The 13,801-nt window shown below is 36.5% G+C and overlaps 1 protein-coding gene and 1 long non-coding RNA gene across 2 annotated transcripts; both read left to right on the top strand.

Annotated features, from left to right (window-relative positions):
• Window positions 1-6,546: 6,546 nt before the first annotated feature.
• LOC145068063 (uncharacterized) lies at window positions 6,547-7,158 on the top strand. Its single transcript, XR_013688927.1, has 3 exons — window positions 6,547-6,724; window positions 6,861-6,936; window positions 7,085-7,158. It is a non-coding gene; the product is annotated as an uncharacterized LOC145068063 (long non-coding RNA).
• A 663-nt stretch (window positions 7,159-7,821) lies between these two features.
• Window positions 7,822-8,579, top strand: LOC145053665 (superoxide dismutase [Mn], mitochondrial-like). The gene is made up of 4 exons (XM_079001752.1): window positions 7,822-7,932; window positions 8,021-8,077; window positions 8,166-8,230; window positions 8,298-8,579. Exons 1-4 carry the CDS (start codon window positions 7,822-7,824, stop codon window positions 8,401-8,403), a joined length of 339 nt encoding a protein of 112 aa, XP_078857878.1. The 3' UTR covers window positions 8,404-8,579.
• Window positions 8,580-13,801: the final 5,222 nt, after the last annotated feature.

Below are 13,801 nucleotides of genomic sequence, written 5' to 3'. Positions count from 1 at the left end.
AGGGTTGAACCATAGCCTTTGCATATGCAAGCTTCTTTCAAGTGCACTGGGATGGGAATGATTTTCATCCTTTCTTGGTATTGTGCTACGTGTTCTTCAGGATCCGTAGTTCCATCGTAAGGTTTCATGCTCAGAGTTTGGAAGCACTTAGGAATTTCGGTATCGACTATTGCGGGAGCAAATCTCGAGATCCTGTGACTTGTTGGAGATACCTCTGCTATGGGTTGGACCACCCCGGGTATGCTTGAGATCATTTTTCTCAATTTCTGAAGTTCTCTAGCCATGCTTGGATTTATACTTGTATCAACATTAGTAGAGTTAGTATTGATAGTATTGTTGTTTAAGATATTACTAGAATAAAGGTTTCTAGGAGTATTGAAAGGCTCATTGAGATCATTGATCATAGATGCTCCATTATCCATGGTTTTCCCCCAGGGGCCAGGGTGACGCAACAGTGGCAGGAATTGTGTTCTTCTGGTGATTTCTTAAGGATCCTGCATTATCGAAGTTTAGGATCCTTGATTGTACAACTGTGGGTGCTGTTTCCTGGGATTTTTGAAATTCCGCTTTCATCCTCTCCACTTCTCTGAGCAATGCTCTATTCTCCTCTTGTTGTTGGGTCACCTGTTGCATCATTTTCCTCATCATAACGAAGGGTTCTGCAATAATGACCGAGGCAGTCGGATCCTGGAGTCCTGAAGATCCCAAAATTCATTTGATAGTGATCTGAGGGGTGTTTTTCTTGGAAGTGTCAGGCGTTTTCCTCTGACCAAGAGGTCCACTCGGAGGAGGTGGTAGGTTTTTGGTTGGAATGGAAGGAGTGAACGGTGCATGAAGAAAGGATTGGTTGTGCAGGCATGATCTATCGAGGATTTTGAACATGACGGTCCCATTGTGAGGGCCAAATTGTTTTGGTCAAAAATTACACAAGTACTAATCAACCAAATTGAATGAGAGGCTATGATGTTCGAATTGTGCAATAGCAAATGGTAAAGAGAATGACACAGTGATGTACAAGGAAATCCCTTGATCCTTGCTAGGATCTCCGACACAAAACCTTGAGAGGTTATAATGATCACATGCCTTGATGATTTTATTGATGAAAAATGGTGATTACAGAGAATATTTCAGTAAGAACAAGTGAATAAATTTGTATAGTAAGCTTACAGTAAAAACCAGTGTCGTGTTTGAGGTATACATGTGTCAATTTATAGTCTAAACTAGTTAGGAAAATGTATGTTATTTACGGGATCCTGCATGACCGACTTCATGATAGTTGAGATGAAACTCCGTTGAGAATAAGTCTTCGCTTGAGTATTTCTGCACATGAGTTAATTAAGAACAAAATATAACCGTTATAAATATTAGAAAATAATGATAATGGAAATAGTCGAGATCCTGAGACAGTTGAGGATCCTGAATTTTGGATGAGGGTTGAGGATCCTAAAGGCTTTGAGGATCCTACCCTAACACCTGTTGGTGTTATAAATGTTGTATCTTCTTGTTCAGATGGTTCCATTTGGATTTGTTGGAATCCTGCTGAAGCATCCATGAAGGTTAGGAGTTTGTGGCCATCCGTTGCATGTATCATGGAGTCAATGTGTGGTAGAGGTAAAGGATGCGTAAAACAAGCCTTGTTAAGATCCGTGTAGTCTACACATACTTTCCACTTGCCATTATTCTTCTATACGACAACTACATTAGCTAGCCATCTCGGGAACTTCACTTCCTTGATCATCCCTATCTTGATGAGGTTTTCCACTTCTTCTTGGATGATCTGATTTCTTTCAGGTGCAAACTCCCTACTCTTTTGGTGTATCGGTCTGAAAGAAGGATCAATATTAAGTTTGTGAGTGATAATACTCTTGTCTATACCTGTCATATCTCCGTGTTTCCATGCGAACATCTTGCTTCTGGTTCGAAGGAAGTTCAACAGGTCTTGCTCAATTTGCTCAGGTATTGAGAATCCTATGAGGACTTTGGCTTTAGGATCCTCGCTTCTCAAGGGCACTTCCTTCACGTCTTGCTCCCTTGTTTCTAGAACATGTTATGCCCCCTTCCTTAATTTCTATGCTTGCTGGGGTTTTTTCATAGGCTTCATAGAGTTTTTATAACATTCCTTTGACTCTTGTTGATCTCCTATGATCTTTGTTGTTCCCCACGGAGTAGGCATCTTTACACACTGATGACATGTTGATGAAACCGCTTTCATCTCGTAGATCCACGGTCTACGTAATATCTAAGAAGAGAAAGTGTCAATGACACAAATATTTTGTATAGAGTTTACCCCCTCTATGTATATTGGTAGCTTTATCTCCCCAATGGTGTGTTTCGTTTCTCCGCTAAATCCTATGAGGACCGAGGATCTTTTGATTATCTCCAATTCCGAGATGTTCATCCTCTTCAGTGCATCCAAGAGTACGATGTTGACTGAGGATCCCCTGTCAACAAGGATTCTATCCTCCTTTTCTGTTTTAGAGCCCTTGGAGTGTCTTTTAGCCTAAGAATAAGAAGTACCACAAATGTTAGATCCACCTGAGATAACGGTAGTTATCTTGGAGTTTGGGGGTGGAGATCCTGGTTTCGTTTGGATCTTGCGACCATCTCGGTTTTTCTCCTTGAATTTTTCTCTTTTTATCCCGAGGATCTCTTTAAGGTGACCCTTGATAAGTAGGTAGTTGATCTCCTTCCGCAGGGCTATACAATCCTCCATCATGTGATCGAAGTCTTCATGGTAAGCACACCATTTGGATATTTCATTCTAACTGGTGGACTTGATATCCTTCTTTGGCCATCTTGCTTTTTCTCCGAGATTTGGCATAGCATGGATTATACCTAAAACATCCATAAAGAAACAATAGTCAGTGATCTTAGGAAGTTCCTCTTCTTCTCCTTCATCTTCGAGGGCATTAAACCTGTGATGATCTGGTTTGGAATAAGGCTTCGATTTGTAGGATATTGGGGCCAAGGATTCGTCCTTCTTGTTGGGATTCTCCTATTGAATTGAAGGGTTGCTCCTCTTTGGGACTTCTTTATCCTCTTTAAGCCTTATGAATCTCAATGCTCGACACCTAACTTCATCTAATCTCTTGCATAGGGTCATCACAAGATCTTCATAGATGGGTGAATCCTTCCTTAGACCCATCTTGAAGGCCTCTACAACAGTTGCCATGTCGATGTTAGGGATGCTCAGAGCTTCCCTGTCAAACCTGTTAACAAAATCCCTAAGTTGTTCCTTAGGAACCTCAACCACCCAATAGATATCATTAGTGATATTTCTGAAGGTTCTGCTACAAGAAAACTGGTTATTGAAAATATTGACTAATTGTGCAAAGTGGTATAGAATATGGAGGAACGTTTAGCAGCCATTTAATAGTTGATCCCATGAGGGTTGAATCGAAGCCTTTTAATAGGCAAGCTTCCTTCAAGTGCAATGGTATGGGAATGATCTCGATCCTTTCTCGGTATTGTGCTACGTGCTCTTCAGGATCCGTAGTTCCATTGTAAGGCTTCATGCTAGGAGAAAGGAAGCGCTTAGGAACTTCAGTATCGGCTATTGCAGGAGCCAATCTCGAGATCCTGTGACTTGTTGGAGATTCTTTTGGTAAGGGTTGAACTGCCCCAGGTACGCTTGAGATCATCTGTCTCAACTGCTAAAGTTCCCTAGCCATGTTTGGTCTTATTCCTGCATCCACATTGATAGAGTTAGTATTGATAGTATTGTTGTTTAAGAAGTTACTAGAATCAAGGTTTCTAGGATTATTGAAAGGCTCATCGAGATAATTGATTATAGATGCACGATTGTTTGTAATCATTCCCCAGGGTGATGCAAGAGCAGCAGGAACTGTGTTCCCCTGTTGATTTCCTGAGGATCTGACATTGTCGAAGTTCAGGATCCTTTGTTGTACAGATGTAGGCATCATTTCCTGGGATTTCTAAAATTCCGCCTTCATCCTCTCCACTTCTCTAAGTAGTGTTCTATTATCGTCATGTTGTCGAGTCATCTTTTGCGTTATTTTCCTCATCATAGCGAAGAGTTCAACAGTAGTGACCAGAGCAGTCGGATCTTGGAGTCCTAAAGATCCCAAACTTCCTAGTTTAGTGCCTGGAGGGGTGTTTCTATTGGAAGTATCAAACAAATTCCTCTAATGAGGGAGTCCACTTGGAGGAGGTGGTAGTTTTTTGGTAGGAATGGAAGGAGAGGAGGATGAAGAAAGGATCGGTTGTGTAGACATGATCTTTCAAGGATATTGAAGACCAGGAACCCACGGTGGGCGCCAAATTGTTTTGGTCAAAAATTACACAAGTATAAATCAACTAAATTGAACGAGAGGATGTGATGTTCGAATTATGCAATAGAGAAAGGTAAAGAGAATGACACGATTGTTTACAAGGAAATCCCTTGATCCTTGCTAGGATCTCAGGCACAAAACCGTGAGAGGTGATAATGTTCACCTGCCTTGTTGATTTTATTAATATAAATTGATTATTACAAAGAGTATTTTAGTAAGAAAAAGTGAAAAAGTTCGTAGAGTAAGCTAAGAGTAAGCAGTGTGTATCGTGTGTGAGATACATGTGTCAATTTATAGTCTAAACTAGCTAACAAGATGTCCAATATTCCTGAGATCCTCTATGACCAGATTTGTGAACGTTGATTGACTAGGTATTCCGGGTCTTTAGCATAGTTTAGACGAAACATTATTGAGAAATAAGTTTTTTCTTGACTATTTCTACACTTGTGTTAGTTAAAACGAAATATAATTGTTATAAATATTAGTAAATAATAATAATGGTAATAGTCGGGATCCTGAGATAGTTAAGGATCCTGAATATCTGATAAGGTTTGAGGATCCTGAATACTTTGAGGATCCTGGCCCTAACACTAAGCACTTCCAGACTCCCAACATGAAGCCTTACGACGGAACTACGGATCCTGAAGTGCACATAGCACAATACCGAGAAAGGATGGAGATCATTCCCATCCCAGTGCACTTGAAGGAAGCTTGCCTATGCAAGGATTTTGGTTCAACCCTCATGGGATCAGCTCCTAACTGGCTGCTAAATGTTCCTCCCTGTTCTATTACTTCATTTGCAAATTCAGTCAATATTTTCAATAACCAGTTTTCTTGTAGCAGAACTTTCAAGAAGATCACTAGTGATCTCTATCGGGTGGTTCAGGATCCTAAGGAACAACTTAGGGATTTTGTTAACAGGTTTAACAGGGAAGCTCTGAGCATCCCCAACATTGACATGGCGACTACTGTGGAGGCCTTCAAGATGGTTCTAAGGAAGGATTCACCCTTCTATGAAGATCTCGTGATGAGTCCATGCAAGATATTGGATGCACTACAAGAAAAAAGGCCTTTTACGACGCGCAAACAACGACACTCAGAGATTTATGTTACGAAAAAGAGAGTGACGTTAAAAAAGTGTCATCTCTTCAAAAAATTTAAGGATTTAGGTCACGCATTATTGCGTGCCCTTGAATTAGTGTCTAAAGAAAAAAAATTAAAAACACGGAGGGTGCTTTATCTTAAACGTGCGTCGTCTATGGCTGTCGCTTTATAATTTTAATGAAACGCGCGTTTTAATAGCTAAGGGGGAAATGGAATCCATAAAAATCAAAACTAGGGGGGAAATGGAATCCATAAAAATCAAAACCCCCGCTTGTTCGATCCTTCTTAGCCATCGACCCTAATCTTTGAATTAGCAAGAAAGAAGCCTTAGGGATCGACTTCATCTTCACCCACCTCCAACGCCTCCAACCCTAGTCCTTCATCCAACATAACTCGGGCTTTCTCTGCATGAAAACCTCCAACTACATCCTCCACATGAAAAAAAACGCTAATTGGCGGCCACGTTTTGACATCAGGTATCCTTGGGATGAAAGCCTTCTATTGACATCAGGGTCCCATTGAGATCTTCTGTTAGGGACGATTGCTCATATTTAGTTCATACACCCCCCCTAACCAAACCATTAGCATCGCAAAATAACCCTAATCTTCTGTTCGTTCATCTTGGTGGCTAGAGAGGGAATTGTTCAAGGTTTTTGTATGGGTCTGTCGGATTTATGAGTCACCGTCGAGGGAAGAGGGGGAAGAGGACCTCGAGACAAACTTTTCTCCAACCTAAGGTATCAATTCCTATTATTTTCTTCTCCTTCTTTTATATTTCCCCGCCAAGCACCATCTACCGCCATGGTTGTCTTTCTGATGCACATAACCTGTTTGATGAAATGTCAGAGATAAAAACTTGAAGTTAAAGTTAATATTTTAATCAATATGCAGGGTGAAGATGATGAATCAGTTAGAATAGATAAAATGGTACTCAAGTCGATTTTGATTTTGGGTAGAAAATAAAAAGATTTTATATTAGGAAATCACCATTTTTTCCTTTGTTTAGTCCTTCAACTGCGATCACAAGAAATTGGAATGATCAATTTCTGTTCCACATGTACGATCCTAAGCATGTTATCATTATAGTTCATCATAAAACCCATATAGGCTCTTGCAGCTCTTTTTAATACTGAATGTGTATTAATTTCTTGCCACCTTATTTAACTTTTGAAACCACCTTGATGCTAGTGTTCCTTGACCATCTATTACAGATGCATGAGTCTTATTTTTAAGTAATATTGTTTTTTTAAATTTCATGATTTTTGCAGGTTGGTAATGATTTTTTGAATTCAACAAGACAAAATTTAAGATTAAGGGAGGATCATAAGGTATATTATGTATATCATTATTCAATATGGCATGTTAGTTTTGTCCTATTTTATTCATAATTCTATATAGAATGCCTTTTCGTCGTCAATATTATATGTTTTAATTCTATCAAAATCTTACAATTTCTAAATTAAGGTACACAATAATTGTTGGTTGCTGGAACCTTTGTTATCTCCTGTCCATGCTTTTTCCCTCATTACAGCAGGAAAAGGTTTGTCTATTCTATGTTTTACTCATATATTTAATCATTTTATAGGTTATATTATGAGAGTTTTACCCATGGTTAGTTAACATTTTTGTTCTGTGATCTATTTTTTTAGTGAATGTAACTTATCTTCTTGTGATCTTTGGTACCACAGAGCAAATGCACGTCGGTTCTGTTCCACAAATTTTAATTTGCTCAGCAACAGAAGTCACACAATATTTACATTGGTAACTTTCTGAATTGGCTAAACTAATTCATTTTTTAGGTTAATTTTTTTTAACATTTTATTACTTTATCACCTTCTAATCAAACAATGATTTTCATATATCATTAAAAAGTGAAACAAAATAAAATGCTAGATAATTGTGGAGCCTGAACAACTAGTACTTAATCTAATAGAAGTTGATTCAGATATACTTAATGTCCATTGTGAACAATCTTTGACCATCTATTTACATTATACTGTTAATCAAGTGATTTTTCATTTGTAACCATAAGTTTGCTGATGGATCATAGAATATAATTAGTGGTACATACCATAAGTTTGTTTGGCCAAGCTGTCGAGTGTTGCTACAGTCTTCTAAATATCATGCACAAGTTTATACTTTATATAAGTAGCATAAAATGGATAACTACATGCTAAAAATTATTATGCCCAGAAAAGAAGAAAAAAAATGCTTACTCAATTTATAAATAAGTGACAGATGTGTAATATAAATAAAAGTTGTTTGGTTCATCTTCCGCAGGCTTTGGACACCAATTGATGTCGAGTTCGACGATTACATTGTCAATCCAAAGTCAAGCGGATATCAGGTAAAGATCTATCTCAGTATACTTTTTTGTATGCTGCTGATATTAGGTATACCTATTTCATATTTGTGTGAGTAATGCATGTTGTTTCCTTCTTTGGGCTCGACTATCAACCAGAGCTTTAGTTCTGTGGAAAAATTGATTGCTAAAAAGAACGCAAAAGGCGCTGCTGTGCAAGGTTCTGGATGGGTGGTATGTTCCTTAATCTTTATTTTGTCATTTTGGTTTTTTCTTTCAACTTTTTTTTTTGTTATTTTAAACTTATGATATATTTTGGCAGTGGCTTGCTATTGACATAGAGTTGAAGAGGCTTGTGGTTGAAACCACATCAAACCAGGTAAGTTATCACTAGTTTTATTCAAACAAATTAGTATCCCTATTAAACTTCAGAATTCAAATTATTGAAATATGAATCTCTGTTGTAGGACCCACTGGTTACAAAAGGTCCAAGTTTGGCTCCTCTGCTTGGCATAGATGTTTTGGAGCATGCATTTAAACAAAATTCATTTTTGTATGGTATACAAATTGTACACATTTCAACTTATATATGTGTTTTTGTACAATTTGCAGTATAAAAATGTCAGGCCCGATTACTTAAAGAACATTTGGAAGGTGATCAACTGGAAATATGCAAGTGAGGTATATGAGAAAGAGTGCCCTTAAAAGAGTTGCAGGTTTGTTAAGATTTAAAGGATGCAATAAAGAAACCCTATTTTACCCTTGGGATAAGAACATACTGTGTATGAAACCAGTTTTCCTGTTACACATTGGATTTTTCTGATTAGAATCCATTGAATCATTGAGTTTCAGTCAATAACTAACATTCCTTTGTGCAGATGAAGCTTATGATTTCTGTTTAAGAGCTGTTCAAATACTACCTATACATTCTCTCTCTATCTCTCTCTCTCTCTCTCTAATAACTTTGTGAAGAATTGTACTTAAAACACGATTTTTTGTGCAGCTTCCAGAATTTATGATGGGTCTCGCAAATCTTGCTTTACTTTCTGGTGAACGTTCATCTTTAAAGGTACTTGTTATATGCAAAGAAAAGGGTCATAGTCTTGCATCAGATCCCACATCCATATTTACACTTACATACCCTCATTTGTCACAGGTTTTGGGACCCATAAGCCAGGCCTTGCATCATGCACCCCAGTATTTGGATGGCTTACCAACTGTATGCATATTACATGTACTCCGCCTTGCAAATTTGGATTCTGCTGGTAAGTTTATTATTTATTTATTTATTTATGTATTTTCCAATGTATTTTTCATAAAAAACTTGTGAAATATGTTTCCCGATCCGGCCATTTTAATCATTTTTTTGTCAAAGAATTTGTACACTAAATAGCACATAGGGGGAGGGAGGAGGGTGTTAAAATGATTATATGATGAAACATAAATTTTGTAAACTAAAATTTAATAATAATAATTTATCGTGTTAAAAAAAGGTTGTAAAAGTATTTATGATTCAAAGTAATATAATTTTTGATAATTATTTAAAGATAAAAAAGTAATTAAATTAATTGAAATCTGATCCTTATGATTGAAAGTAATATAATTTTTGCTAAAAATTACATAAATGCTCCCTCTGTTAACCAATTTACAAAACAACTCATGTCTTAATAAATTAATTGAAATCTGATCCTTATGTTATTCAATTGACATAACAGCCCCTGTGTAACTAAATTTTCAAATCAGTACATTTGTTTTAAAAAATTACATAATGGCCCATGTGTTAATAAAATTTAATGAAATTTGGTCCCTTTGTATAAATCAAAGTCTAAAGAAGTAATCACAGTGATTTTTTTTTTGCATTTTTTTATAATAATTGTTGTAATGTTGATTACATTCAATACAGTTTTAACAGAAACTTTAAGTTTTTCATTTAAACATTATGTTCAAAAAGTTTTAAAAAAAACTGTTACAACCGAAAAGTATGATTTAGAGTTATGAAATCACCATTACATCAATTATGCTAAAAAATTCAAGGATACCTAACATTATTTCTTTAAAGGGAAAAGGACAAATATGCCTTTTTCTTTATACTTTATGAAAAAACAAAAACAAATGAAACAAAAAACAGATACCACACTTCTGTTGTATGCTATCTCCTTCTCACGAAATAGATACCATAGAAAACAGATACTATGTATACATAATGAAAGTAAGATGATATATGAAACTCAAATCTTAAAAAAAAAGTAGTAGAAGGAGAAGAAGATTCGTAACAGAAGGAGAATGAAAAGAAATAAACTATAAACTGAAACTATGGATAGGTAAATGAAACTAGTTGCTAATTCTTGCGTTTAAACTTTTAATATTGTGTTTTTTTCTTTGTTTAAAATTTGTTAAGTGTTTTTTTTAATAGATTGTAGCCTCGGAATCCATACGAGACACTGGAGCAGTTGCAAGTTCTCGGGCTGCTAAAATTAGGCTTGATATTCTAGCACAAACAATCCAGGTGTCACCTAGTTATTAAAGTTATATTTGTAAACATGTATATAAATACAAGGGCATTTTGGTCATTATACCCCCATAAAAGTTTTTAAAAAAGATAGGTAACTATTTGTTGCGCTTAATTTATGGATTGATAACATTAAAAAAAATCACATCTCATAGTATTTTCAAATATACATTTCTCCTTTTGTCTTACAATTTTTATATTGAATGTTCAAGATGATTTAGATAACATAACTTGTTTTCTAATACTAGCAAGAGAACCTATAATCCAAGGAATTGACAAGCCCCATAAGGTAACAAAAAAGATAATTTATTTTATTGTATTTTAAATCAAATTATCAAATCATATATAAACTACCCAAACAATATTCAAATTTTATTTTATCGCCTCAATTTTGCAGACGAGCATTGTGTTTACATTAGAAGAAGGCCCGAGGGTCTTGTTCAATGGTTTAGCTGTGTTTGCTCTAAGGGAGATCAACTTATCAAAAGTAAGTTATTTTTTTCACCCTTTTACTTAATATTTTTGTGATTGAATGAAAGTCTTAATGAAAGTAATTGACAACCCTTTTTCTGTAAATGATGTTGTGATTGTGGGAGAGGTGTTTTGTTTTTCTCTGTTGCTAGGTAACCTTCTCAACAACATCATTCTACTTAAGCAGGTGATTAATCAAAGATTAAGTGATATTTTTAATCATGTTTGGCATTCCTTTCCAGTAAGAAACAGAGTTGTATGATTATTCGTTAGTTTTATAGGAATGTATAACACATATTAGCAATGTATTATTTTTGTTTAACATTTGAATGATTCTTTGTATGACATTATAATTTGTGCAATTTATTTTATATTATGCAATGGATTGTATTTTTTGTATATGGTATTTTATTTCTATTATAAGAAATTAAATGAAAATTTAATTTAAAAATTACTAAATATATAAATATTTTTTTTTAAACATTTAAATTTACGATACGCAAAAATGTATGTCATCTTCATTTATGACATGGCCTTTCTTGACAGGGGATTTCTTGATATGCATTGCGTGTCATTAACACGCGCGTCGTAAGGTTACGACACGCGAATGCGTGTCGTCTTCCTTTATGACAGGGCCTTCCTTGATACGCATTGCGTGTCGTAACCGCGCGTCGTAATTGCGCGTCGTCTATAGACGACGCGCAAAAGCGCGTCGTCTCTCTTTATGACAGGGCCTTCCTTGACACGCATTTGCGCGTCGTCTGAGCGTTTTACGACGCGCAATGAGCGTCGTAAAAGGCCTTTTTTCTTGTAGTGATGAAGTTAGGTGCCGAGAATTGAGGTTCATAAGGCTTAAAGAGGATAAAGAAGTCCAGCAGATGAGCAACCATTCAAGTCAATACGAGAATCCCAAAAGGAAGGCCGAATCCTCTGCTCCAATATCCTACAAATAGAAGCCCTATTCCAAACCAGATCATCATATGGTTAATTCCCTCGAAGATGAAGGGGAGGAAGAGGAACCTCCTAAGATCATTGAATATTATTTTTCTGTGGGTGTTTTAGGTTTAATCTATGATATGAAGGATCTCAGAGACAAAGCAAGGTGGCCAAAGAAGGATAACAAGTCCACCAATGGGAAAGGCAAGTCCAAATGGTGTGCCTACCATGAAGATTTTGGTCACATGACGGAGGATTGCATGGCCCTAAGAAAGGAGATCAACTACCTCCTTAGCAAAGGGTGTCTTAAAGAGATCATCATAAGAAAGAAAGAAAAGTCCAAGGAGAACAACCAAGATGGTCACAAGATCCCGGAGAAACTAGGATCTCCACCCCTATACGCCAAGATTATTAACGTTATCTCAGGCGGATCTAACATTTTTGGTACTTCTTATTCTCAGGCTAAAAGACATGCCAAGGTCTCTAAAACAGAAAAAGGAGGATAGACCACGGAAGAATACCTCGGTTAGCAATGAAAAGGAAATCACGTTTGACGAGACGGACATGGAAGAGATCCAGGATCCTCACCATGACGGACTTGAGATAACATTGTACATTGCCAACCGCTTCGTCAAAAGGATCCTAGTTGATAGAGGATCCTCGGTCAACATCATACTCTTGGACGCACTGAAGAGGATGAACATCCCGGAATCGGAGATAATCAAAAGTTTCTCGGTCCTCATAGGATTTAGCAAAGAAACGAAACACACCATCGGGGAGATAAAGCTACCAATATACATAGAGGGGGTAAACTAAATACAAAATTTATGTGTTATTGACACATTATCTTTTTATAATGTGATATTAGGTAGACTGTGGATCCACAAGATGAAAGCGGTTCCATCAATATATCATCAGTGTTTAAAGATGCCTACTCCATGGGGAATAGTGGAGATCTTGGGAGATCAACAAGAGTCAAAGGAATGTTATAAAACCTCTATGAAGCCTATGATGAAACCCTAAAAAGCATAGCAATTAAGGAAAGTGGCACGACATGTTCTAGGAACGAATGAGCAAAATGTGAAGGAAGTGACGCTAGGCAACGAGGATCCTGAAGCCAAATTCCTCATAGGATCCTAAATACCTGAACAAATTGAGCAAGACCTGTTAAAATTCCTTCAAACTTGAAGCAAGACTTTCGCATGAAAACACAAGGATATGATAGGTATAGACAAGAGTATTATCACTCACAAACTTAATATTGATCCTTCTTTCAGACTGATACTTCAAAAGAGAAGGAATTTTGCACCCAAAAGGAATAGGATCATCCAAGAAGAAGTGGAAAAGCTCCTTAAGACAAGGATGATCTGATGGGTTTTGGCCATAAGAACATCCTATGTGCTCATACAAACCCTAATGCTTGGATCTAGGTTTCTCTATTGTACATGCAATTCATCCAAGACTATAAACCCTAGATCTAGCGTATGATAAACAATATAACATATAATTAGGGTTTAGATCATACCTTGATTGTTATGTAGCAATAACAGTCTCAAATCCTTCTTGTATTGACTTTAGAAAGCTTAGAGTTACAAATGTCACTCCTCTAATGGTTCACAAACACCAAGAGCAAGAGGATGAAGAAGAGGAAAGAAGGAGGCTGCCCAAAACATGTGGAAACCCTAGAAAGAAGCTTGTCCATGTTTTTGGGGCATAAGGGCTCTATATATAGTGAGGCTATTAGGGTTATCTAACAAGGAAACCCTAATTTGGATGCTTAAGCCCTAAGCAACCCATGGACTCCTTTCCTTAAAGCCCTTGGACGATTTCTAATGGGTTTTCACATAGAATTCGTCCACCTTATAATATAAGGCAATCCATAGCCCAAATTGCAATTATCTTATAATTACAATTCCAGTCCCTTAAGTTTAATTAATCTCTTTTAGTCACAAAGTTAATTCTTATTAATTATTGACTAATATTAATTAAACAATATGATTTCTCCTTTAATATATTATTCCCATAATATATTAATAAATCATATTTAATCCTTTCTCTCCATAATTCATCCTATCAAGTTGCTTTGGTGAAGGCAACCCAAAAGGACCATGCACCATCGGGTCAAGTACAAACCAAAACAGTTATGGACTTAGACACTAATCCAACAGTCTCCCACTTGGATAAGTC

Source organism: Lactuca serriola, chromosome 1 (assembly GCF_051521515.1).
Source record: "Lactuca serriola cultivar US96UC23 chromosome 1, Lser_US96UC23_V15, whole genome shotgun sequence".
Classification (NCBI taxonomy): Eukaryota; Viridiplantae; Streptophyta; class Magnoliopsida; order Asterales; family Asteraceae; genus Lactuca; species Lactuca serriola.
The sequence above is the reverse complement of the archived record's forward strand: the minus strand, read 5'-3'. Positions and strand labels throughout refer to the sequence as shown.

Excerpts from the sequence above, each read along its gene's own strand:
- LOC145053665 (XM_079001752.1), top strand. The coding sequence starts at position 7,822 with ATGTTGTTTCCTTCTTTGGGCTCGACTATCAACCAGAGCTTTAGTTCT. Across the intron at positions 8,078-8,165 it reads TTGAAACCACATCAAACCAG|GACCCACTGGTTACAAAAGG; the intron begins GTAAGTTATCAC and ends TCTCTGTTGTAG. Across the intron at positions 8,231-8,297 it reads ATAGATGTTTTGGAGCATGC|GTACAATTTGCAGTATAAAA; the intron begins ATTTAAACAAAA and ends ATATGTGTTTTT.